The sequence below is a fragment of the Myotis nattereri genome (assembly GCF_964212035.1).
Source record: "Myotis nattereri genome assembly, chromosome: 21".
NCBI classification, from domain to species: domain Eukaryota; kingdom Metazoa; phylum Chordata; class Mammalia; order Chiroptera; family Vespertilionidae; genus Myotis; species Myotis nattereri.
The window spans coordinates 4,020,177-4,043,049 of NC_138097.1; the positions used below are offsets into that span (position 1 = coordinate 4,020,177).

At 42.9% G+C, this 22,873-nt stretch overlaps 1 protein-coding gene across 1 annotated transcript in view; it reads right to left on the minus strand.

Moving 5' to 3' along the window:
• Positions 1–8,496: 8,496 nt before the first annotated feature.
• The window catches only part of LOC308535797 (endophilin-A3-like), a gene marked incomplete at both ends in the record, with an annotated part of 62,537 nt that continues 48,160 nt past the window's right edge, over positions 8,497–22,873 (minus strand). The window contains one exon of the mRNA XM_081114792.1: positions 8,497–8,564. Within this exon, the coding sequence (XP_080970918.1) occupies positions 8,497–8,564 (68 nt within the window). The remainder of the gene's footprint in view (positions 8,565–22,873) is intronic.

Sequence of the window (22,873 nt, forward strand, 5' to 3'; positions counted from 1 at the left end):
GCTCAGGTGATGGGCTGGATCCCCATTGTGAGGCATGCAGGAGGCAGCCTATCAGTGATTCTCTCTCATTGATGTTTCTATCCCTCACTCCTCCCTTCCTCTCTGAAATCAATAAAAACATATTTTTGAATGTATGTTTTAAATCAATTATACTTACATCAAAGTTTAAAAAATGATTAAAACTTGCCACTTCCCAATTATTTTACTACTAGATGCCTGTTGCATGAAGAGATTCGTGCAATAGGCCTTCCCTTCCCTTGGCTGCTGGCACCGGTTTGCCTCTGGCACCCAGGACCCAGGCCTTTGCTCTGGCCAGGCTCTGGCTGGAAACAGCCCCGGAACCATCAGGCCTCGCTGCTCTGGCCCCGGGGCCGTCAAGCCATTGTACTTCAGTTGGTTGGGCACCATCCCTTGCCCTCAAAGGTCACTGGTTCCAGTCCAGGTCAGGGCACATGCCTACCTGGATGCCCTGTAGGTGGCAGACAGGAGGCAGCAGTTCAATGTTTCTTTTGACCTAACCTGTATATGGGTGACAGATACGTTTATTTCACATGTGATGTTTTTAGAGCTTTATCCATATGTCCAAGCTCACCAAATAGTACACATTAGAAAAACTGCATTTTGTTGCATTTCAGTTACAAATATACTTTTTTTTTTTTTTTAGAATGAAGAATTCCACCTCCCTTTTCTTTTCTTTTTTTTAAAATATATATTTTATTGAGTTTTTACAGAGAGGAAGGGAGATAGTTAGAAACATCGATGAGAGAGAAACATCGATCAGCTGCCTCCTGCACATCTCCTACTGGAGATGTGCCCGCAACCCAGGTACATGCCCTTGACCGGAATCGAACCTGGGACCTTTCAGTCCGCAGGCTGACTCTCTATCCACTGAGCCAAACCGGTTTCGGCTAAATATACTTAATAAAGCCTTAAGATGCACTTTCAAATAAAGGCCTGGATATCTGTCTTGTTGGGAAATTAAAATGGGAACTTTACATGGGTTCTACCATCTCTCTTCTAATCTCCTGGGAGGACCAGTCTTACCTCAGGGGCAGCAAATATTGGCAGTCAGTGTAGGCTTTTGCCATCGGAATCCCCAGGAATGATGACAGGTTACAAAAAATAAAACCTGGGACTGATTATAGGATTATCCTTTCTCTAGCTCTGAGGTCTTGCCAGTTGAGGAAACCTTGAGGTGAATACCCTAGAATGGGCCAGAGGACTCCAAAAAACTGTGTTTATTTTCTCTGCCAATGACACAGTAATGGAGGCCCTAAGAATGTTGTAAGCAAACATCACAGAAGCCACAGACCGTTCATCATTTGTGGAAAACGTTCAGAAGTGGCACTTTTCAACCAATTTACTGGTCTTTCCCGCTCACTATGAACACAGTGTTTCTGTTCTAATGTTAGTTCCATTTAAACCTCAGAGCCTTAACAAGAGACACCAGCCTATGAAATTTCATATATCATGGCACATTGCTCCTTTACAGTATGTGGGGAAGAATTCTCCTAAACATTGCTGAGAATTATGTAATACTTACTGTGAACAGAGAATATAATTCATATTATTCACACAGGCACAACAAAGTACTCCTATCCGGGGTGACCGTTGAATTCACCAATCACAGAAGCACCAGGCTGCAAATTAGAACTACAAAGTTATAAGTCATGCAGATTTTCTTTCAAGGCCTTGGTCAGCAATGCAAAATAACCCAATATTGGACAGAGTGATTTTCTGCAATTATTATGTGCCTTCTAAAGCACAGAAAGTTTGGGACCCCACAAATGTCATAATAATTTACTCTCTTTAATATATATACTTCAGAGAGAAAGAGAGTTGGGAGATAGAAACATCAATGAAGAGAGAATCATTGGTCCGCTGCCTCCTGCACGCCCCCTACTGGGGTTAGACTAGAGTCAAATCCTGGGCATGTGCCATTGACCAGAATCGAACCTGGGACCCTTCAAGTCTACAGGCTGACTCTCTTTCCACTGAGCTAAGTCAGCTAGGGCCTAATTTACTCTCTTAAAGGAAACATTAAGAATTAAGGTGCTGCCCTGCTCAGGTGGCTCAGTGGGTTGGAGCATCCTCCCATAAAGCACCCCCACTAAAGAATAGCATCTTTAATCCTGGTAAAGGCACATAACTGGGTTGCAAATTTGAACCTTGTTTGGAAAGCATAGAGAAGGCAATCGATCCATGTTTCCTTTCGTATCGATGCTTTTCTCTCTCCCCTCCCCCCCTCTCTCCCTCTCTCTTTCTCTCTCTCTCCCACCTTTCCTCTCTATCTCTAAAATTTATAATAAACAAATTCCTAAGAGATAATTAAACAAGGTGTTGATGTTTCAAGTACATGGGGTTAAATCTAAAGCTATCTCTCTAGAACAGTTATTAGAATCATACGAACTCAGTGGAAATGTGTCTCCTTTCATGTAAGAGGCTAAAAGAATATCATGGATTTCAGAGAACCCTTCATTATTAGTGTCATAGTCACAATCCCCACCTTGTTTTTATTTAAGCCCTTAAATCTGACGGTTTCTGATTAAAGTCATCTCTTTTTGCTTTTAACTTAGGTTAGTCTTTGAGTGATAAAAATTAATTTTCCCACAGAAGAAGCTGTTTCTGAGGGATTCCAACATAACTTTAGACACTGGAGTGCGCAGAGCCCATGGTGAACTAGAAACTGTGCTTTCCCCAGTGAAACCCATGTGTTTTTTTTCTTTAAATTAAATCTTTATTGTTCAGATTATTACAGTTGTTTCTCTTTTTTCCCCCCATAGATCCCCTCCACCCGGTTCCCACCCCATCCTCTGCCCTTACCCACCCCCACTGTCCTCATCCATAGGTGTACGATTTTTGTCCAGTCTCTTCCTGCACCCCCCACATTCCTTTCTCCCCCAAGAATAGTCAGTCTACTCCCTTTCTATGCCCCTGATTCTATTATATTCACCAGTTTATTCTGTTCATCAAATTATTTATTCACTTGATGTTTAGATTCACTTGTTGATAGATGTGTATTTGTTGTTCATAATTTCTACCTTTACCTTCTTCTTCTTCCTCTAAGGATACCTTTCAGCATTTCATATAATACTGGTTTGGTGGTGGTGAACTCCTTTAGCTTTCTCTTATCTGTGAAGCTCTTTATCTGACCTTCAATTCTGAATGATAGCTTTGCTGGATAAAGTAATCTTGGTTGTAGGTTCTTGGCATTCATCACTTTGAATATTTCTTGCCACTCCTTCTGGCCTGCAAAGTTTCTGTTGAGAAATCAGCTGACAGTTGTATGGGTACTCCCTCGTAGGAAACTGACTGTTTTTCTCTTGCTGCTTTTAAGATTCTCTCTTGGTCTTTTGCTCTTGGCATTTTAATGATGATGTGTCTTGGTGTGGTCCTCTTTGGATTCCTTTTGTTTGGGGTTCTCTGTGCTTCCTGGACTTGCAAGTCTATTTCTTTCACCAGGTAGGGGAAGTTTTCTGTCATTATTTCTTCAAATAGGTTTTCAATATCTTGCTCTCTCTCTTCTTCTGGCACCCCCATAATTCGGATGTTGGTATGTTTGAAGTCGTCTCAGAGGCTCCTTACACTATCTTCATATTTTTGGATTCTTTTTTCTTTTTGTTTTTTCAGTTGGGTGTGTTTTGCTTCTTCATATTTCAAATTTTTTATTTGATTCTTGTGATCTTCTAGTCTGCTGTTGGTATAACCTGGGATTGATTATGGGATTATCTTTCCTCTACCTTTGAGTTCTTGCCTGTTGAGCATCAACCTTAAGGTGAACACCCTAGAGGGGCTAGCATGATCCACAAAACCATTAGGGTATATTCTCTGCCAATGTACAGCAGAATGTTCTCGTAACTGCAAACACAGCACCATTTCCTGGAGAATCCATGCTACCTCTGGGACTGGCTTTGTGTGTGTGTGTGGGGGGGGGGGGGGTAGCTTTATTTTTATTTTTTATTTTTATTTTTTTGTTTCCTAGCTTTATTTTTAATAAAATCAAAATGGAAAATTACTCCCAAAATGAAAAAACAGAGACTCAAACATTACCAAAACTTCAGGTGTGTGAGTGTGATGGCCAGAGGCAGGACTTTCCAAAGGTGAACTGGGTTGTGGGCCCAAAGTATCATGTGGCTTCTCCCGAATACAGAAGTAGGTGCAGTTGCAGTGAGCCAGGTGCCTGGCCGGGGGGGCGGGGGGTGGGGGGAGAAGAGCAGGCTGGAGACACCTCTGGATGGAGACAGAAGAGCCCTGGCCAGCTCCTCTCAGGCAGACACAGAACCTATGTCCCTCCCAGGCCTTGCCTGGGGTTCCTTTCTACCAACTCCTGGGAAAAACAGAACTTGTCCAAGCTGCAGTGGGACCATCCCAGGAAAAGTCAAGAGAGCACAAGGAGGGGTGAGGTGTGCAGGCAGAGGCCCCTTGTCAGGGTGGATGGTTCTATTTTTGTTTTTCATAATCCTCAAAGGAGGATATTTTTCCATTGATTTTTATTCAGAGTGGAAGTGTGGAAATGGAGAAAGAGGGGGACTTGGAAGTAAGAGACACACATCAATTGGATTTTGTAAGGTGGTTCAGGAGGTGGCGCAAAAAACAGAGAATCAAGCCCGTCAGAGAGGAGAAAAGGAAAAAGTTTAATCCGTGTCCCAGGGCGAGACTCCCCAGTCCAAAGGTGGGGCCAGTGAATTCGCTCCAACAGGAAGGAGGGGCTCCTTTTTATACAGGTGTTTAATGAGGGGAGGGGGGCATGAGCTGAGGAAGTTCCCACCGCGGGGGTCATCTCGGTATTCAGGTATTCAGCTAAGAAGTTCCCACTGTGGGGTTCAGCACGGTATTCAGGAAGGAGTCAGTATTTGTGTGGGGGTCGTTGTGGATTCCAGGCATGAGCTGGTATCTGTGTGGCCATCTGGTCCAGGGAGGGTCCATTATCTCATCACACATCTGCATGCATCCCATCCTGGGCTCCCTCCGACCTAACAGATTTCATCTGCATGAGCCCCCAATAGTTTCCAGGGGTTAAACCTTGAACCCAGGTACTTGCCCTTGACCAAGAATTTAATTCACCATCCTTCATGTGTGTAGGCTGACACTCTTACCCTTAAACCACACTGGCAGGCCATGGTGGATGTTTACCCAATATGGAAAGAAGAGGCCCATTTTCCCTTAGATTGATAAATATCTACAACTTTTAGTGGCTAAACTTCAAGACACTTGCATCCCAGGAGAGGACCCTGAGTCTCAGCAGCCTGCTGCACATCATGCTGGGCAGATAGTTCATCAGCCTCTACAGAGACAGCTCCTCTCCCTCCCTGGGCCGGTCAATGCCTGGAGCCTTCATTACAGTGGACTAGGTTGGCCCTTCCTGGGTCACAAGTTTTCTTGAAGGACATGCTGACTCCTAGGTCATGACTACCTTGGTAACTTACGTTCCATTTCCCACTAACCATGGCCCCAAAAGACCAGAGCAGTCACCAGCCTGAACTGGGACTAGAGGGGTCCTCAGTGCCACACACATGGCCCAGCACCAACTCTCCCTGCAATTGCCCTGAGCTTTTTCCTGCCCACAGCCACATGCCCAGCTGCCACTGCTGCTCCCAGCCTTGACACCTGAGAGGAATATGAGCTCCTCAACCACTTGAATTCTGAAACAGCCCCGTCTCAACCCCTGTCTGGAAGGTGGAGAAATCACAAGGGGCATGTCAAGACCCAGATCTACTCCCAGCCTCTTAGTCTCAGGGAGCACAGATGTCATCATCCCCTGTGGGTGATTGTGCAGATCAGGTTGGGTTCCCCACCTTCCACACTGACAGCAGGGGCACCTCCCATACTGTTGTCTGGATTAGTGCATGCTTGACCCTCATGAGGACCTTGGCTGCTGGTCACTATGGGGTCCCTGAGCTGTGCTGGTGTTCACATGTGTGTGGACTGATTGGGTGAATAAAACATGTATATTGATTTTAGAGAGAAATAGGGAGAGACACACACATTAATTTTTTGTTCCTATAATTTTATAGTGGATTAGATTGGGCCTTCCTGGGTCAGAAATGTTCTTGCATGTGCTCTGACTTGAGATGGAACCTGCAATCTTGGCATTATTGAGATGATGCTCTGACCAACTGAGCCATCTGGGCATGGCCAGACATATCCGGGATTTTGGGTTAGGTAACCCACTAATGTACCTGCAGATAAATAGATACAAGAACAACCATCATGGTAGATAATAATAGAAGGCTGGAATAGGATTCATGGGGTTTCATAAGTATTTTATTCATATGGATATATTTCAAATAAGCTATTTTAAAGGCAGAATGTGTCCATGCATCAGTTATTTTATATGCCAAGAAACAAGCACTGAGGAGAGCAGGAGGAACTTGGTTTCAGGAATGCAGGCATGAATAGAAACATCAAAAGGGCATTTTAAAAAGTGTGCATTTTAGCCCTCCCTGGTTTGGCTCAGTGGATAGAGTGTTGGCCCCAGGACTGAAGGGTTGCGGGTTGACTCTGGTCAAGTGTATGTACCTCCATTACAGAGTTCCTCACAGGCACTGGTTAGGGTGCACACAGGAGGCAACCAAGTGATGTGTCCTGCTCACACTGATGTTTTACTCTCTCTGTTTCTACTCCTCCCTTGCACGCTTGTTAAATAAAATAAAATAAAGTAAATAAAAATAAATCAATGGAAAAATATCCTCCTGTGAGGATTATCATCAAAAGCTACATTTATAAACTCAATTATATTTAAACTTTTAAAAAATGCTTAAAACTTGCTACTTCCTATTATTTTACTGTTTTATTACGAATGTTCATGAGCAAATTTATCAGTATGTTAAAAATTAAATATAATGATGCGTTATTGAAATACCGCGCCCATGCTTAGTGCCATCATTTTGGTAGTTTGAACCTGGTAACGATGAGAGTATTTACACCAGGGGAACTTAAAAATACTACAAACCTATACTTCCCTTAATGTATTATTGAATTCTTAGACCTAAAAATAGTTGTGTAGAATGTAAACAATGCAGATTAAACATAACAGTATAAGGTATGAGTTGGCTTAAATTAAACATAGGATAAAAATTGAGAAAAACAATTTTGATTCCAGTATTCAAAACCTATGGTTCTATAGGGCAAAGAAGTCACTTGAGTCATTGAGGAGTGAATGAAATTCAAACCTATGTCTTACAAGCTGCACAGTCCTCCTTCTGGTTAAAATAATAAATTTATTTAAATAATTTGAAAAAGATTCTGAGCTGACATTTTAACAAAGGAGATAAAGACAAGTTAAATAAATGCATGAAAAAACACTCACTATAAAAATTTCTTAGGTAGATGGAATTAAAAGGAGTTAACCCTATATTCATTTCCAGGGCTGCTTTTTAAAAAGGGTAACCAGTGCATGTGCTGGAAGGGTTATAGAAAAACTGGAATTTTTATATGCTGTGGGTTAGTGGGAAGGCAAAATCAATTACCCATTTGGGTCAGATTTCCACTATTTTAAATGTAAAAAATTCATCCACCGTGCAACAGTTTGAGAAGTAAAACATGTCTATATAGAGAAATGAACACAAATATTCCCAGCAGATCTACACTAATAATAGACAAATATATACATTGACCGTACCTCCACAAAGCCCCACAGCCAATCAGGAGAGAATATGCAAGTTAGCAGGACAAAGATGGCAAAGGCTATGGAGCCAGCCAGAGTGGGAGGGAGGCTTCGGTTGCTGGGGGCAACCCAAGCTTCCCACCCACCCTGGCCAGCTGCTGAAGGAGGGTCCTGTGGGCGGTGGCCACAAGCCAGCCTGAGTGCACAGGAGGCTTGGATCGCCCAGGCAGGCTGCCGAGGGAGGGGCCTGCAAATGGCCCTCATCCCCTTACCCAGGCTGGCCATGCCACCATGGTGGTGAAGGTCCCCTCTGGTAAGGGGCTCTTAGCCCCTTACCAAGGCTGGCCACGCCCCCATGGTGTGAGGGTCCCTGCTGGGGGCATTGCCAGCCTGCAAACAGCCATCAGCCCTCACCGAGGCTGGCCAGACACCCCAGCAGGGACCCCCACCTGAAGGGGGTGTGGCCAGCCTGAAAACAGCCCTCAGCCCCTTTCACCTAGTTTAGCAATGCCCCGCAGTGGGGACTCTCACCCCGTGGAGGTGTGGCTGGCCTGCAAACTGCTCAGTCCCTTGCCGAGGCAAGCACCGTCCCCAGTGGGGACTCCCACCCCAATGGGGGCGTGGCTGGCCTGCAAATCACCACAGGCTCATCTCTTAGGCCACCCTGCCCTCCAAGGGAACCCCAACCCTGATACAGGACACCCTTCAGGGCAAACCAGCCAACCCCCACCCATGTACCAGGCCTCTATCTATACTAATAAAAGGATAATATGATAATTAGACTGGGAGACCTTCCAGGAGACCTTCCGGATGTTCTTCTGGACAAAGCGATGGTAGTGGGGCCGAGGTAGAGGCAGTTAGAGGCCAAGAGGGGAGGGCAGTTGTGGTGATCAGGCCACGATGGGATGGCAGTTGAGGGTGATCAGGCTGGTGGGGGGGGCTTTGGGGGTGATAAGGCCTGTGGAGAGGGGCAGTTGTGGGTGAGCAGGCTGACAGGGGGGCAGTTGGGGGCAAGCAGGCTGGCAGGGGTGGCAGTTGGGGGTGAGCAGGCCAGCAGGCAGAGTGGTTAGGGACAATCAGGCAGGCAGACAGGTGAGCGGGTTATGAGCCAGCAGTCCCGGATTGTGAGAGAGATGTCCCACTGCTGGTTTAGGCCTAAACCAGCAGTGGGACATACCCCGAGGGGTCCCAGATTGGAGAGGGTGCAGGCTAGGCTGAGGGACACCCCCTGTGCACTAATTTCATGCACTGGGCCACTAGTTATTTATAATACCCCAAACTTGAAAACAATCCAAATCATAGACAGATCAATAGATAAACTAGCTATAATATACACAGCAATAAAAATCATTAAGGATTCAAATAAGCTGAACTATTGAATCTCAAAATAACTGTAGCATGGAGAAAACCAGTACTTGTTAATGAGTAAACATCAAATAGTGCCTATAAAATTATGAACAACAGGGAGAAAACAAGATGGCGGCATAGGTAAACACTGAAAATTGCTGCCTCCCACAACAACTTCAAAAATACAACTAAAAGCCGAAACCGGTTTGGCTCAGTGAATAGAGCGTCGGCCTGCGGACTGAAAGGTCCCAGGTTCGATTCCGGTCAAGGGCATGTACCTGGATTGCGGGCACATCCCCAGTGGGAGATGTGCAGGAGGCAGCTGATCGATGTTTCTCTCTCATCGATGTTTCTAACTATCTCTCACCCTTCCTCTCTGTAAAAAATCAATAAAATATATTTTAAAAAAAATACAACTAAAAGACAAAGCAGACATCATCCAGAACTACAGGAAGGCTGGCTGAGTGGAAATTCTACAACTAGAAGGAAAGAGAAAAGCACACTGAGACTCAGAAAAGCTGAGGAAGTGCAGAGGTACGGAGGCTGGAGAGCGCACGAGGCAAGGGGCTGGCACTTGAGGACGTGGCTGTCTTTTTGAATCAGGAGGAAATCACAAACTCCCGACTGCTCTGAATTCCAGTTCTAGGAAGTCTCTGGGGACCCAGGACTCATACGGGGAGAAACTGGACTGTCTGGCAGTGGGCAGAATTTGGAACTTGCGGGCGGCTTTCTCTCAGAGGTGCTTGCAGCAATTACCGGAACACTGAGAAGCGGGGCCCCTTATGGCAGGGCTGAGGATCAGCCATAGCTGTTTGCTCCACCCTGTTGATCCCCTGAGACCCCGCCCCACCCAAGCTGTGGAAGAGGCTTTTGCATATGAATGCCCTGGCCCTTTGCAATCTGAGAAGTACCTAACAAACTGCAGCTGGGCCAGACAGACCCAGAACTTCCAAGAGAAGGCCTAAGGCCCCACAGCAGCTTGCATTGTTCACAGCTGGGCCTCATCTGGGCACCTCCAAACCCCACAAAAGGAAGGGGAATCTGCAGATCTCTTTGTAGCTCCTGCTAAGTAGCCTCAGGCATAGGCTAAATTAGCACCTCCTTAAATCCAAGAGCCAGTGTACCCAGTGGTCAGAGTGGGACCATCCAGATTACAACTCCTCAGATCCATAAGGGACACACTCAGGGGGCAGACTCAGTGAGCACCAAAGCCCCACTGAAGCAAGTCTTGTCCCATAAGTGTGTCTTCAGCACAGAAGTTCTCCCACTGCAGACACAGCTGATTCTCACAGCCAATTGGCCTGAAGGTCAATTCCCCCCAGTGATACCTACAACAATCAAGGCTTAACAAGACTGTGCACAAAGCCCACAAAGGGGTGCACCAAGAGTGTCCACCTCAGGTAATTGGGGAGGCTGAGCCACTGGGCCCTATAGGACACCTAGCACACGAAGCCACTCTACCAACACAGGGAAGTTCCAGAGACTATTTATTGTCTTCACTAGCTGAGCATAGAAGAGACCCCCAAAAGTTAGTAACCTTTGAAGCCCTAGAAAAGGTCAGTGCTGTGCACCACCCAGTTTATCTAGATACCACCCAGTTAATCTAGATGATGGTAGCTGAAGCATCAACCCCACCTTAGTTCACTTAATTCCTTAGATATTTATGTAAATCCTTGTTGATTATTGTTGATTAGATATTCTGCCTATTTCTGGAAATTGTCTGCTGATGAGCTAATCTGTGTGTCATTGAAATCTCCTTACCTAAGGGTTACTCCAGCTCAATAAAAGATTGGAGCGGCCTGAGCATCAGTGGAAGTCCTTCTGGACTTGCCCGCCTGGTCCCCCAGTATTTCAAAATTATCTCATGTCATTTCTCTCTCATTTGTGTGCGGCTCCTCTTTTCAGATCCCGAACCCTGATCCACGCAGGATGTGGCAGGAAACACACACGAAATCTGGTGCCCGAACGAGGTGGTAATCTGGAAGTGAAGGTTTTGCTAGAGCGAAAAAAGGAAGTTTTCTCCAAAAAGGTGTGGAAAACTCACCAAAAAAAAGGTGAGGGAAATTCACCACATGCAATGACCAGGATCAACTTCAGAAGCCCGGGTCTTTAAGTATGCTGGGAATGTTTTCTTAACCAGGCTAACGGGGCAGGATTTGGCTTTAAAAAAGTAGATTTGGTTTTTAAAAAGTAGATTTGGCTTTAAAAAAGTAAGAAACTTTATTATAGACTTTTGATTTGCATGTTTTAAGTGTTAAAATTTTAGAAGGTAATCTCTTATAGTCTTTGCATGTTATAACCCTTGTTTTTCTTGAAAAATGTACATTAGATCTTAAAAGTTTCCAAAAAAGTTAGTCAGAACTTGAAAAAAGATCTGTAGCAGGATAAAACTTGCTTCCAAATTGTTTCCCCTTGTGGAAAACAGTATTTCATTTGCTAGAGCCTTTAGGCGAGGTCAAGGAGGATAGATCTCCTCCCCTTGTATCCTCTGCTCCTAAAGAGGAGCAGAAAGAAAAGCAAAATTGGAGGAATGGCCTTCATGGCCCCCTCCACCTCCATGTCCTAATCCTGAAATGTTTAATTCTCTGTTAATGGAATCACCTTGCAAAAAGCCATTGCTTCGGAAAGCGAAATAGGAAAAAATTTAAAATGTCTTTTTCTATTAAGCATGACTTTGGGGAAAATACACCATCTGAGTCATTTGCTGAAACTTCCCCCAAAGCAGGATGTGGGGAAGGGAAGAAGGGAGCACATGGCAATCCAATATGGATGCCCCCTTCCCAAGTATTCTAATTTAAAATCTCCTTCTTGTAATTGAAAAGTTTTGCAAAATTTAAAAATGCATCTGGGATTTCTGTTCACGTGTAAAGAGAAAAACTGGCTTGGAACTAATGCACGTATGGTCCGATTTTGGACATTTAGAGTTTTGAGCTGGAGTCTCTTTACAAATGTACAAAATAAAACCCAAGACTGATTTTTTTCCTAAAAAAAAATGGCGAATTTGACCCAGGGTAGAAATGCAGGCTTGTTCTAGCAACAAGTCTCCAAAAGAAAATTCAGTAAAATTGTCTCTGTTACAAGAAATTGCTAAAGTAAATGCCTTAAAATAATAATTGGATTTGAATCTCAAGAATTATTGAAATATATTAATTATAAAAATCTAAGTAGCCCTGTAAAAAACTGGCCCTTAGTTAATTAAAAAGGCTAGCCAAACCTTTCTAATGGAGAAAGGGGCTAGTTGCTTCCTGCCTGTAGCAAATTCTTAAAGAATGTAGTCAATTTACATCTGATTGGCCCAGGGTAGGCCAAACTTGTTTTGCCAGGGAAAAACAGTCCCTACTCCACCCTCTCCCCCAGGTTGCGATCTCGTGGCCAATTTTGAAATTTCCCGCTGGCAAGAAACTGGCAGGAAACAATGTAGCTATAAGCTTGCTTCTTGACCTTCCCCAGAGGAAAAAATTATGGTCGTTTTAAAGTCAAGGGCTGGGCCAGGCCTGCTTTGCCAGCCTCAAGCGTGGTTTTCCAGAGCCGCTGGAAACTTGGGACCTTGGAGTTTACTGAATCAAATGATAAAAACTTATACCTAGGTATCTTGAAGTGACATAATACTGAATCAAATGAGGTCTGAGTGTGCCTTGTACAAAATCTACAAGACAGAATTGAATCTGTTGGTTGATTATGTCTTGCATTTTTGAACTTTATTCTTAAAAATGTTACTGATTGAGAAATGCTGAATATCTGACTCGCCAGTTAAAAGTTTAAGGTTCAGATTGAATTGGGAGAAATTGTGTAATTGTGGTAGCTAAATGTCTAAAGTGTAGAAATTTATTTTTGAGAAAATAATTTTTGTTTTGTTCTGAAATAATTAAAATTCAAAATATGTTGCTTATTGGTCTGATAAAAAAGAGGTTTTCTTCTGATGCCTAACTATAATTAAAAATCAATATATTGGGCCTCATAAACTAAAGTAAATAATTTGTGTTTTGCTTCCTTAAAGTTTATGTAAATTTACCCAAAGACTAATACCAGAAATTTTTTTTTTTAAATATATTTTTATTGATTTTTCACAGAGAGGAAGGGAGAGAGATAGAAAGTTAGAAACATCGATGAGAGAGAAACATCGATCAGCTGCCTCCTGCACACCTCCTACTGGGGATGTGACCGCAATCCAGGTACATGCCCTTGACCGGAATCGAACCTGGGACCTTTCAGTCCACAGGCCGACGCTCTATCCACTGAGCCAAAGCGGTTTCGGCATAATACCAGAAATTTAATTAATGTCATTTACTGTCCATAACTTAGGACAAGTAAAGTTAAAAGAATAAATGTTATTTCAAACTGACTTAAATTGCCAAATTGGACTAAGTGGATATTCAGGGGAACTTAGCTGTCACTTATTAAAAGATAAACTACTACAATTTTTATAGAAATCCTCCATCATAATACCAAAAAAAATACTAGGCAGGAACCAATTCCTGGATCTTTAACTGTTTTTACTGATGGGTCATCTAATGGGAAAGCTGCCTATCATACTATAAATTCTGATGGTGTCATACTGACCAGTCATACGTCTGTGCAAAGAATTGAGTTAGAAGCTATTAAGGCTGCAATGCAAGATTTCCAGCAGCCTATTAATATAATTTCTGATTCCTCTTATGCTTTGAGCCTAGTAAGTAGAATTGAAACTGCCCAATTGAAATGGCTTAGTGACCAAAATTTATTCTTACTGTTTAAAAAGGTTCAGCAGATTGTGCAGAAAAGACAATACCCTTTTTATATCACTCATATCAGAGCTCACAGCATATTACCTGGCCCATTAACTAAGGGAAATGCACATGCTGATCAATTGGTTGCTTTATTAAAAGAGGCCTCAGAATCTCATCAGCTTTTACAACAGCCTGCTAAAATGTTGTCCAAACAATTTTCATTCTCTCAACAGAAAGCAAAACAGATTATCAAGGAATGTCCCACTTGCATGTTACATCTAACTCAAGGGCCTAACACAGGAGTCAATGCTAGAGGTTTGTTAAGGCACTATATCTGGCAAATGGATGTAACACATTATACTCCTTTTGGACGTCTTGGGGCATTACATGTCTCTGAAGATATCTTTTCAAAAGTCCTATGGGCTACTGCATCTACAGGAGAAATGGCAAAACAGGTTATTAATCATTGCCTAGCTGCTTTTGCCATCAAGGGAATTCCAAAGATTATTAAAACCAATAATGGACCTGCTTATACAAGCTGTCAATTCCAGGAATTTTGTAAAAAGTGGAAAATTCAGCATATTACAGGAATACCATATAATTCCCAAGGACAGGCCATTATTGAGTGACAGCACCAATGGCTGAAATCCCAACTTGAAAAACAAAAAGGAGGGATGATGGAGAAATCACCTGCTGGTAGGCTGCACCAAGCCTTAATTACTTTAAATATTTTCACTTGTGATGCTGATGGAAAGACACCTATGGAGCTACATTGGTGTCAGAATAAAACAAAAGAAAATGGTCTAGTTAAATGGAAGGATCCCGAATCTGGTTTATGGAAGGGACCTGACCCATTATTAACCTTTGGCAGAGGGTACGCTTGTATATTCCCAGAGAATTTTTCCAAACCCGTATGGATTCCTGCTAGAAATATTAAACTGCATCAGGGATCTAGCCAGACTGAGGACCTTGTGCCTGGAGCCATACCATGCAGCTGCAAACAATTAACTACCTCAGCCACAGAGAGCAACGACTCCAAGCAGTCCACTGAAGATGAGGAGGAGGAGGAGGACAAGCAGGACAATCAACAGCCCAGAGACCACCTGGGGCACAGTAAAGTGAAGTATGGTAACCATTATTTCAGGTAAAAACTATAAGTTTCATATTGGTCTTAGAAGGCACATTTTTCCTTTACCTGGGAAGGACAGCACAGCTATCCCAAGGTCAGAGGGCTCCAGTTAACATGTCAACTCAGTGTTTTGGAGACCCAAAACTGTAATTTAGATAAAGTGCCTAAGTTTAACCCTGGTCACCCAAGGACTCTAGATAATGTGTTTACCCAAAACTGTAATTTGGATAGCATGCTGTCTCTGCTTCTGTAAATTGCTTTTCTTTTTTGCAAACTAGGTTTCTAATTCCAAACCTTGAGACAGCCAGTTTAAAAATTGAATTGTCATGACCTAGAGCAAAGAATATTCTTACATGGTATTATTCTACAAGTTTCATTAATAATTTTTGATGCTTTACAACAGTATATTGTGCATTTACCCCAAACAAACTTAAAAACTAATTCTTTGAATGTTTGGCAGCAATTTAATAAGGACATGAAAGGATTTATTCCCTTCCACTGTGTGGAAGGCCCCCTGGGAAGGCACTTAAGCATTTGGTATTGACCTCTCTTGACCTTTTTGCCAAGAGGATTCCCTCTTCTCACAATCCAATTGCCTACAGCTGTTGCCTGAGTTCTCTGTTCATACTGAGGTCATGGTGGCTGGTACCATGGATCTGTCTGTTGCCCAATGGCGTAAGCTGGGCTCTCTCTGGAGAAGAAACCTGGGTTCCCCATGATCAATGCCGGGGCCCCACCAGCAGGCGAGGGGATCCAAAGGCAGTTGCTGGGCGTGCCACAGGGGCATAGGCTAACAAGGAGACAGAACTGAACATCACATCACCCTGGTTGGCCCCAGAGGATGGCTGGTTAGTCAATGACGGGTAAGATTCCTCAGGAGGAACGACCTAAGACAGGCACAGTCGCAGAGAGGCCTCAGGGCAGAACTTGGGGGTCAAAGGAAGTGGGTCACAGATCCTCACCCCCCCCCCCCAATTGTGCAAAGGCTTGAACACTTGCCCCTTCTGAGGAGTGTCTCCTGTCCCCATGGCTGCTTCTCGCTTCCCATGCCCAGCTGAGATTTGGACCCGGATAATAAGAGACTTGGTCCAGCTGAGATCAGTATCCAGATAAACGGAGGCTTGGCTAACAGACCCTATATCTAAATCTAGCCTAACAAGAAGAATGCTCCAGGCCTTCTCAAGGATGCAAAATAATCCTTTCCATTAATATTTACAGTGTAAATTAAGATTATTGTTAGAGTATTAAATTTGACAGTAAAATAGTTGAGTTGTCAAGTTTTCAAATTAATTAAATTCGGCTAATTTGAAATAAGTAATTATTCAAGAAGTATTAACCAAAATTTTCATTTCGTGGTAAAATTGCTTAACATGCTATGAACCTAAAGCAGTCATACTTTTGTGCAAAAAATTAACATTTAAAGTTTTCTAGACTGCATTATAAATTTTCCAAAAATCATCCTAATAATTAAATCAAAAAAGGGGGGATAGTGGAAAAATAAGGTGGAAAAATGCCATGTAAGGAGCTAGATCCTGTAACTAAATTACATTTAGATAAAATTTTTCATTTATAATGCTAACAGCGAGACATGCAGAAAAACACACATGATGCCAGGGAAAGCCAGGGGAAGATCATTTTAAAGACCCAAAGTAAGGTTTCCTTTATTAACCTTTGGTCAAGAATATGTTGGTATACTTTCAGAGAACAGCTCCAAGACCATGTGGAATCCTGCAACAATGGATCCCAGAGAGAAACTGATCAAATTGCTCCAGCCACAACGACAGGAGAGACAGTTCAGAGGTGGAGATGGTGAAGACGCCTTGCCATGCAAGCAGTCAGGATGCCCAGGAACAAACCAGAGAGGACAGGACCTGCATTACCACCATTTAGCCACCATCCAGAACCAGCATTTCATTGCTGGCATGTACACATGAACTGTCAAACATTGAAACTTGGACTCAGAACTGTTGGACATTGAAATTTGGACATGTTCTTATATTTCTGGTCTACAGATACTTGATTTTTTAAGGAAAAAAATAGGGGAGATACCGGAGACTATTTATTGTCTTCACTAGCTGAGCATAGAAGAGACCCCCAAAAGTTAGTAACCTTTGAAGCCCTAGCAAAGGTCAGGGCTGTGCACCACCCAGTTTATCTAGATACCACCCAGTTAATCTAGATAATGGTAGCTGAAGCATCAACCCCACCTTAGTTCACTTAATTCCTTAGATACTTATGTAAATCCTTGTTGATTAGATATTCTGCCTATTTCTGGAAATTGTCTGCTGATGAGCTAATCTGTGTGTCATTGAAATCTCCTTACCTAAGGGTTACTCCAGCTCAATAAAAGATTGGAGTGGCCTGAGCATCAGTGGAAGTCCTTCTGGACTTGCCCGCCTGGTCCTCCAATATTTCAAAATTATCTCATGTCATTTCTCTCTCATTTGTGTGCGGCTCCTCTTTTCAGATCCCGAACCCTGATCCATGGAGGATGTGAAAGGAAACACACATGACAGGGAAGCATAAAAAATGCAGAGACAAAGAAACAGGTCACAAATGACAGAAATGGAGGAAAGCAAACAACTGGATATAGAGTTCAAAACCACGGCTATAAGATTTTTCAAGAATTTTCTAGAAACTGCCAATAAATTTAGTGAGACCCTGGAGGATATGAAAAAAGACCAACTACAAATTAAGCATACACTGACTGAAATAAAGAATAATATACAGAGATCCAACAGCAAACAAGAGGATACCAAGAATCAAGTCAAAGATTTGAAATACGAAGAAGCAAAAAATACCCAACCAGAAAAGAAAAAAGAATCCAAAAATATGAAGATAGTGTAAGGAGCCTCTGGGACAACTTCAAGTGTACCAACATCCGAATTTTTGGGGTGCCAGAAGAAGAGAGAGAGCAAGATATTGAAAACCTATTTGAAGAAATAATGACAGAAAACTTCCCTACCTGGTGAAAGAAATAGACTTACAAGTCCAGGATGCACAGAGAACCCCAAACAAAAGGAATCCAAAGAGGACCACACCAAGACACATCATCATTAAAATGCCAAGAGCAAAAGACAAAGAGAGAATCTTAAAAGCAGCAAGAAAAAGACAGTCAATTACCTACAAGGGAGTACCCAAACTACTGTCAGCTGATTTCTCAACAGAAATTATGCAGGCCAGAAGAGAGTGGCAAGAAATATTCAAAGTGATGAATAGCAAGAACCTACAACCAAGATTACTTTATCCAGCAAAGCTATCATTCAGAATTGAAGGTCAGATAAAGAGCTTCACAGATAAGAGAAAGCTAAAGGAGTTCATCACCACCAAACCAGCATTATATGAAATGGTGAAAGGTGTTCTTTAAGAAGAGGAAGAAGAAAAAGGTAAAGAAAAAAATTATGAACAGACAATACATATCTATCAACAAGTGAATCTAAAAATCAAGTGAATAAAAAATCTGATGAGCAAAGTAAACTGGTGAATATAATAGAACCAGGGGGATGGAAAGGGAGTGGACTGACAATTCTTGGGGGGGATGGGGTGTGGGGGTGCAGGAAGAGACTGGAAAAAATCGTACACCTATTAATGAGGACAGTGGGGGGTAAGGGCAGAGGGTGGGGTGGGAACTGGGTGGAGGAGAGCTATGGGGGGAAAAAAGAGTAACAACTGTAATAATCTTAACAATAAAGATTTTTAAAAAATTGTGAACAACATGAACTATTCCATTATAAAGGAAGGAAAATCAATGATAGCCCGGAGGCCCATGAAAGGCAGAAAGACAGATTATAAAATGGATGGAGGAAAATACAGGATGCGGCAAAAGTAGGTTTAAAGTCATTGGTATGGAAAATAATAAATGATAATACAAAGATAAAACTCTTCCTTAGGCAGTGTCCTCAGTTAGATAGGTGTCATCCCATTCACTGAAAGGTCTCTGGTTTGACTAGAGGTCAGTGCATATTACCAAATGGATCCCCAGTAGGGGGTGTGCAGGAGGCAACAGATCAATGTTTACCTCTACCTTCCCCTTCCTTCCACCTCCCATCTTAAAAAAATGAATAAAAGTCTTTTCTAAAATGTTTTTAAAAAAGAATAATCTGTATTTTCAGTACTTACAACTGTGTATGAGTTACAGGTGAGTTTCACATGTAACAGTTTCACAGCTTTTTCTCTAGGTCAAGGCTCACCAAATAATACACATTATAAATGTGTCCCTTTTTTTTTGCATATCAGTGCTTATTTCCTGGGAGAAACAGCCTATCCTCAATGGCAGCAAATATTGGCAAGCAGTGAAGACTGTTGCCATCGGAATCAACAGGAATGCTGAGATATCTTGGAACTGATTATAGGATTATCCTTTCTCTAACTTTTAGTTCTTGCCTGTTGAGCAACAGCCTTGACATGAACACCCTACAGGGGTCAGGGGAATCCATAACCCCATTATATTATTTTGTCTGCCAGTGACTTCAGCTGCAGGAAATAGGTATGGAGGTCCTCAGAATGTCCTAAATGATCATACAAGCTTAGGCCCTGGAATAATTTTGAATTTATGGCCAGAAGAGACACTTTTCATCTTAGTTAACTGCACTCTCTCCCATGACTATGAAAGCGGTATTTCTGTCCCAATACTAATTCCACCTCAGAGTTTCACAACAAATGACAACAACCTATGAAATTTCATACATCATGGTACATGGCCTCTTTGGAGCTCTAAACATTGCTGAAACTTACATAATACATACTGTGAACAGAGAATTATATATATATATTACAAGCACAACAAAGGCCTCCTCTTCAGGGTGAAAACTGACCTCACAAATAATAGAGGCACCAAACCTCAAATTAAAACCACCACAAAGTCGAAAAAATGTAAACAGTAGAGAGAAACCAAGATGGCGGTATAGGTAAACACCGGAAATTGCTGCCTCCCAGAACAACTTCAAAAATACAAGTAAAAGACAAAACGGACATCATCCAGAGCTACAGGAAGGCTGGCTGAGTGGAAATTCTACAACTAGAAGGAAAGAGAAAAGCACACTGAGACTCAGAGGAGGTGCAAAAGTAAAGTGCAGAGGTATGGAGGTGCTCGCGGCAAGGGCTGGCAACGGAGGATGTGGCAGTCTTTTTGAATCGGGAGTCACAAGCCCCCGACTGCTCTGAACTCCAGTTCCAGGAAGTCTCTGGGGACCAGACTCATACAGGACAAAACTGGACTATCTGGCAGCGGGCAGAACTTGGAACTCGAGGGCGGCTCTCTCTCAGAGGTGCTTGCAGCAATTAACGGGACACTGAGAAGCGGGGCCTCTTAGGGCAGGGCTGAGGATCAGCCATAGCTGTTTGCTTTGCCCTGTTGATTCTCTAAGACCCCGCCCCACCCAAGCTGTGGAAGAGGCTTTTGCATATGAATGCCCTGGCCCTTTGCAATCTGAGAAGTACCTAACAAACTGCAGCTGGGCCAGACAGACCCAGAACTTCCAAGAGAAGGCCCAAGGCCCCACAGCAGCTTGCATTGCTTCACAACTGGACCTCATCTGGGCACCTCCAAACCCCATACAAGGAAGGGGAATCTACAGATCTCTTTGTAGCTCCTGCTGGGTAGCCTCAGGCATAGGCTAAATTAGCACCTCCTTAGAGATTCAAGAGTCAGTATACCCAGTGGTCAGAGTGGGACCATCCAGATTACAACTCCTCAGATCCATAAGGGACACACTCAGGGGGCAGACTCAGTGAGCACCAAAGCCCCACTGAAGCAAGTCTTGTCCCATAAGTGTGTCTTCAGCACAGAAGTTCTCCCACTGCAGACACAGCTGATTCTCACAGCCAATTGGCCTGGAGGTCAATTCCTCCCAGTGATACCTATAACAATCAAGGCTTAATTACAACAAGACTGTGCACAAAGCCCACCAAGGGGTACACACCTCAGGTAACTGGGGAGGCTGAGCCACTAGGCCCTAGAGGACATCTAACACAGAAAGCCACTCTATCAACACAGGGAAGCATAAAAAATGCGGAGACAAAGAAACAGGTCACAAATGACAGAAATGGAGAAAAGCAAATGACTGGATATAGAGTTCAAAACCAAGGTTATAAGGTTTTTCAAGAATTTTCGAGAAACCGCCAATAAATTTAGTGAGACCCCCATCCGAATTTTTGGGGTGCCAGAAGAAGAGAGAGAGCAAGATATTGAAAACCTATTTGAAGAAATAATGACAGAAAACTTCCCTACCTGGTGAAAGAAATAGACTTACAAGTCCAGGATGCACAGAGAACCCCAAACAAAAGGAATCCAAAGAGGACCACACCAAGATACATCATCATTAAATGCCAAGGGCAAAAGACAAAGAGAGAATCTTAAAAGCAGCAAGAGAAAAACAGTCAGTTTCCTACGAGGGAGTACCCATACGACTGTCAGCTAATTTATCAAAAGAAACTATGCAGGGCAGAAGGGAGTGGCAAAAAATACTCAAAGTGATGAATAGCAAGAACCTACAACCAAGATTACTTTATCCAGCAAAGCTATCATTCAGAATTGAAGGTCAGATAAAGAGCTTCACAGATAAGAGAAAGCTAAAGGAGTTCATCATCACCAAACCAGCATTATAAGAAATGGTGAAAGGTATTCTTTAAGAAGAGGAAAAGGAAAAGGTAAAAATAAAAATTATGAACAGCCAATACATATCTATCAACAAGTGAATCTAAAAATCAAGTGATAAAAAATCTGATGAACAGAGTAAACTGGTGAATATAAAATAACCAGGGGCATGGAAAGGGAGTGGACTAACAATTCTTGGGGGAAAAGGGGTGTGGGGGTGCAGGAAGAGACTGTAAGAAAATCGTACATCTATGGATGAGGACAGTGGGAGGGGTAAGGGCAGAAGGTGGGGTGAGAACTGGGTGGAGGAGAGCTATGGGGGTAAAAAGAGGAACAACTGTAATAACCTGAACAATAAATATTTAATTAAAAAAAAACCACCACAAACTCAAGTATACTTACTTATAAGGCCTAGGTCAGCAATACAAAATAAGTCAATATTGAACAAACAGTGATTTTCTGCAATCATGCTGTTTATTTTCCAAAGAATAGAAAGGTACCCGACCATATCCATTTACCTCTCCATGCTGACAGTTCACAACTTTCCTTTCAAATCATCCCAGGCAGTGAATAGAACCAACAAATTACAGGTATAAAAGAAAAAATACCTTTACAAAAACATAAACTGGAGCAGAGGACAGCAAGCAGTATGCAGGTTGATGAATTAGAACCTGACACAATTAATGACAGCATATGTGAGAACCACATAGTCCCTGGCAGAGATAGGACTTCTTAACTGAGGACAGGTGTTCTGAAAAAACCCTGGGTCATGTGCATTCCCTAGTAGTGAGAGATAAAGGAATGAAGATACTGCTAAGAGCTCAGAGTAATTATTTCCTCAAGCCCACATAAGAACACCAAAGTTATTTCTCCTGAGCACACAGGTGATTGACTGTTGCACATCCTTCAGGTGGTAGAGGTGAAGTTGTTTTAGCCAAAAATACAGTGATATCAATGGGGTATGAGGTATGGGCAGGTTGGGAAATGCAGAATCTTAAAGTCTCGCTTTTACCTGAAACTTATGAGGAATCTAGAAGAGTGTACTAGTATTTTTTTTTCTAATAAAAGAGAAACATGCAAATTGACCATACCTCCGCTACACTCACAAGCCACACCCACCAGCTAATCAGGTGAGAGTATGCAAATAAACCCAACAAAGATGTCGGTGGCCACATAGCTGGAGCAAACAGGAGGCTTGAGTTGCCCCTGGCAATAGAGGAAGCCATGCTTCCCACCTGCCCTGGCCTGCTGTGGGCTCCACTCAAGGCTACAAAGTTTCAATTATAGAAGATAAATAAATCCCAGATACCTGCTTCCAGCCACTGTGGCCTCCACTCAAGGAGGGTCTTGGAGCCTGGGTTGCCTGGGGCCGTTGCCAGCCAGCAAACAGCCATCAGCCCCTCTCCCAGGCTGGCCAGGCACCCCAGTGGAGACTCCCACCCTGAAGGGGGTGTGGCCAGCCAGCAAAAAGCCATCAGCCACTCACTCAG